Source organism: Mandrillus leucophaeus, unplaced genomic scaffold (assembly GCF_000951045.1).
Source record: "Mandrillus leucophaeus isolate KB7577 unplaced genomic scaffold, Mleu.le_1.0 Scaffold99, whole genome shotgun sequence".
Taxonomy (NCBI): Eukaryota; Metazoa; Chordata; class Mammalia; order Primates; family Cercopithecidae; genus Mandrillus; species Mandrillus leucophaeus.
Window position 1 is genome coordinate 436,455 of NW_012110807.1, and position 1,897 is coordinate 438,351.

The 1,897-nt window shown below is 60.7% G+C and overlaps 1 protein-coding gene across 1 annotated transcript in view; it reads right to left on the bottom strand.

Moving 5' to 3' along the window:
* The window catches only part of LAMC3 (laminin, gamma 3), a 125,767-nt gene extending 124,853 nt beyond the window's left edge, over positions 1–914 (bottom strand). Inside the window, exon 1 of the mRNA XM_011971197.1 lies at positions 644–914. Within this exon, the coding sequence (XP_011826587.1) occupies positions 644–914 (271 nt within the window). The remainder of the gene's footprint in view (positions 1–643) is intronic.
* Between the last annotated feature and the right edge of the window lie 983 nt (positions 915–1,897).

Here is a 1,897-nt window from a genome sequence, read left to right on the forward strand (position 1 = left end):
GACGCACAAGCTGACACATGCAACAAAACAGTGCCTGGAATGGGTGCAAGGAGGGTGGGGTGGCTGGTTCTGCCTGGAGTTGGAGGACGCTTCCCGGAAAAGGCAGCATTTAGGCTGAGCTGTAAAGGATAAGTAGAGGAAAGGGCATCCCAGGCAGCAGCACACACAAAGGTCCAGAGGCGTGCACAAGTAGGTGAGGTCGGCGGCGTGTGTTTGCAGTGTTGAGTAGGGAGCTGGTCCTGTGGGGTGAGGCTGGAGCGGCGCACAGAGGCCAGAGGATGTGGGCCTCTTGGCAGTGGCAGCTTGTCCTGTGAGGGTCTGCGGGGGCTGGAGGTTGTGAGCCCCTGGGGGGCAAGGACCACATATGCCCCTGCCTGGTGTCCCCGTGGCCTGCACTGAGCAGTGTTCAGGAGCATTTCTGGAATGAATGAGACCTCCGCGGCCAGTAAAGACTGATCCTTTAGGGGTTGGGCTAGAGATCAGGGCTCCTTCAAGAGGCATCAGCTGGGCGTTCACCGACCTCACCCAGCCCTAGCAGCAGGCCTTAAGGGGACCGTCCTGCCTGGGCTGGTGACCTCATTTGCGGAGGTCTCCCAGCAACCCCGTGCCTCCTGCATTCCCAGTTTCTCCTCCCAGCTCTCACCGTCCAGCTGCTCAAGTTCACCTGGAACCAACCACCAGGTGGCGATGTTGGCTACAATACGGGGACGGGCCCCCTCTCCGGCCCCTGGTGGCCCAGGACACTCCGGGCCGTTGCTGCACAGGGCAGGGGAGCTGAGCAGCGCCGTGGGGGGCACGGAGCTCCATCGGACAAAGCTCCTTCCCGAGGCCGCTTTCTGGGTGAGTGGCACGAGCACGCTCCCCGGGCCCCCATGCTGAGACCCCTCAGCCTCCATGGGGCGGCGGGTGGGCATCGGCCTCTCAGACTGACTGCTGTGTTCAGACAGCGAGAGTAGAAGGGATGGCACTGTGGGCAGGGTGGCTAAAGGTCCCCGCTTCCCTGTGGCTTGGGATCCGATAAGATCTGAGCCTATAAAGATGGTTGGATCCAGGGCACAGGCTGTGCAAAAGGGGAAACTGAGGCCCAGGGAAGAGAAGCAGTTTGTTGGGGACACATTCGAGGCAGGATGTGACCAGGTCTCTCCTATCCCTGTGGTCGGCTCCTCCTAGGATAGGGTTCGGGGAGGGACTGGGGTCCACGGAATTCAGAAAGCAAAGTATACTCCCCTGGGCACCCACAAAAAAGTCTCAGAATAACCCCCCAAATCTGGGCAACAAGGGGACAATAAACACCTGCACTGCCGGAAGGGGCTGCGAAGGAGCCAGAACTGAGGAAGCCAGGCTTTGGGTGAGGGCTGCCAGCTCTCCATCAGGGGAAGATTCTGAGTGGCACCTTCTGGTCGGGCCCCCCACCCTGGCAAGACATCTGTCCCCTGAAGCCAGGGGCCCCCTCTTTACACACATGACCAGAAACCCACAGAAGCCACAGGTCACGTGGCCTCAGTTTCCCTGCAGCCTGGAGCTTTGGGGCCCCTCCCCAGATCCTCAACTTCCAGCCCCTCTACCTGACACCTGGTGGCAGCCCCTGCATCTCTCCCCGCAGTGGAGCCCTGGTGCCACCTAAGTACCTCCTACCATGTCATGTGAGGTCCGCTGCTGGTACCAGTTCCTAGGGTCGGTAAGTGGGACCTGTGTCACACTGGCCTTGACCCACTGGTGGGTGTGCCTCTGTCTGGGATTGCTCCGGGAGCAGGGACCCCTGAATATTTCCTTCAGGGGTTCAGGGAGCTGTCCTTAGCACCGGCAGAGAGAGCTGATTCGGGAAGGAGAGGAGTGGCATTGGAGAGGGTCTCCGGAGGAGACGTGGGGAGGGCACAACTGAGGAAGGAACTGCAAG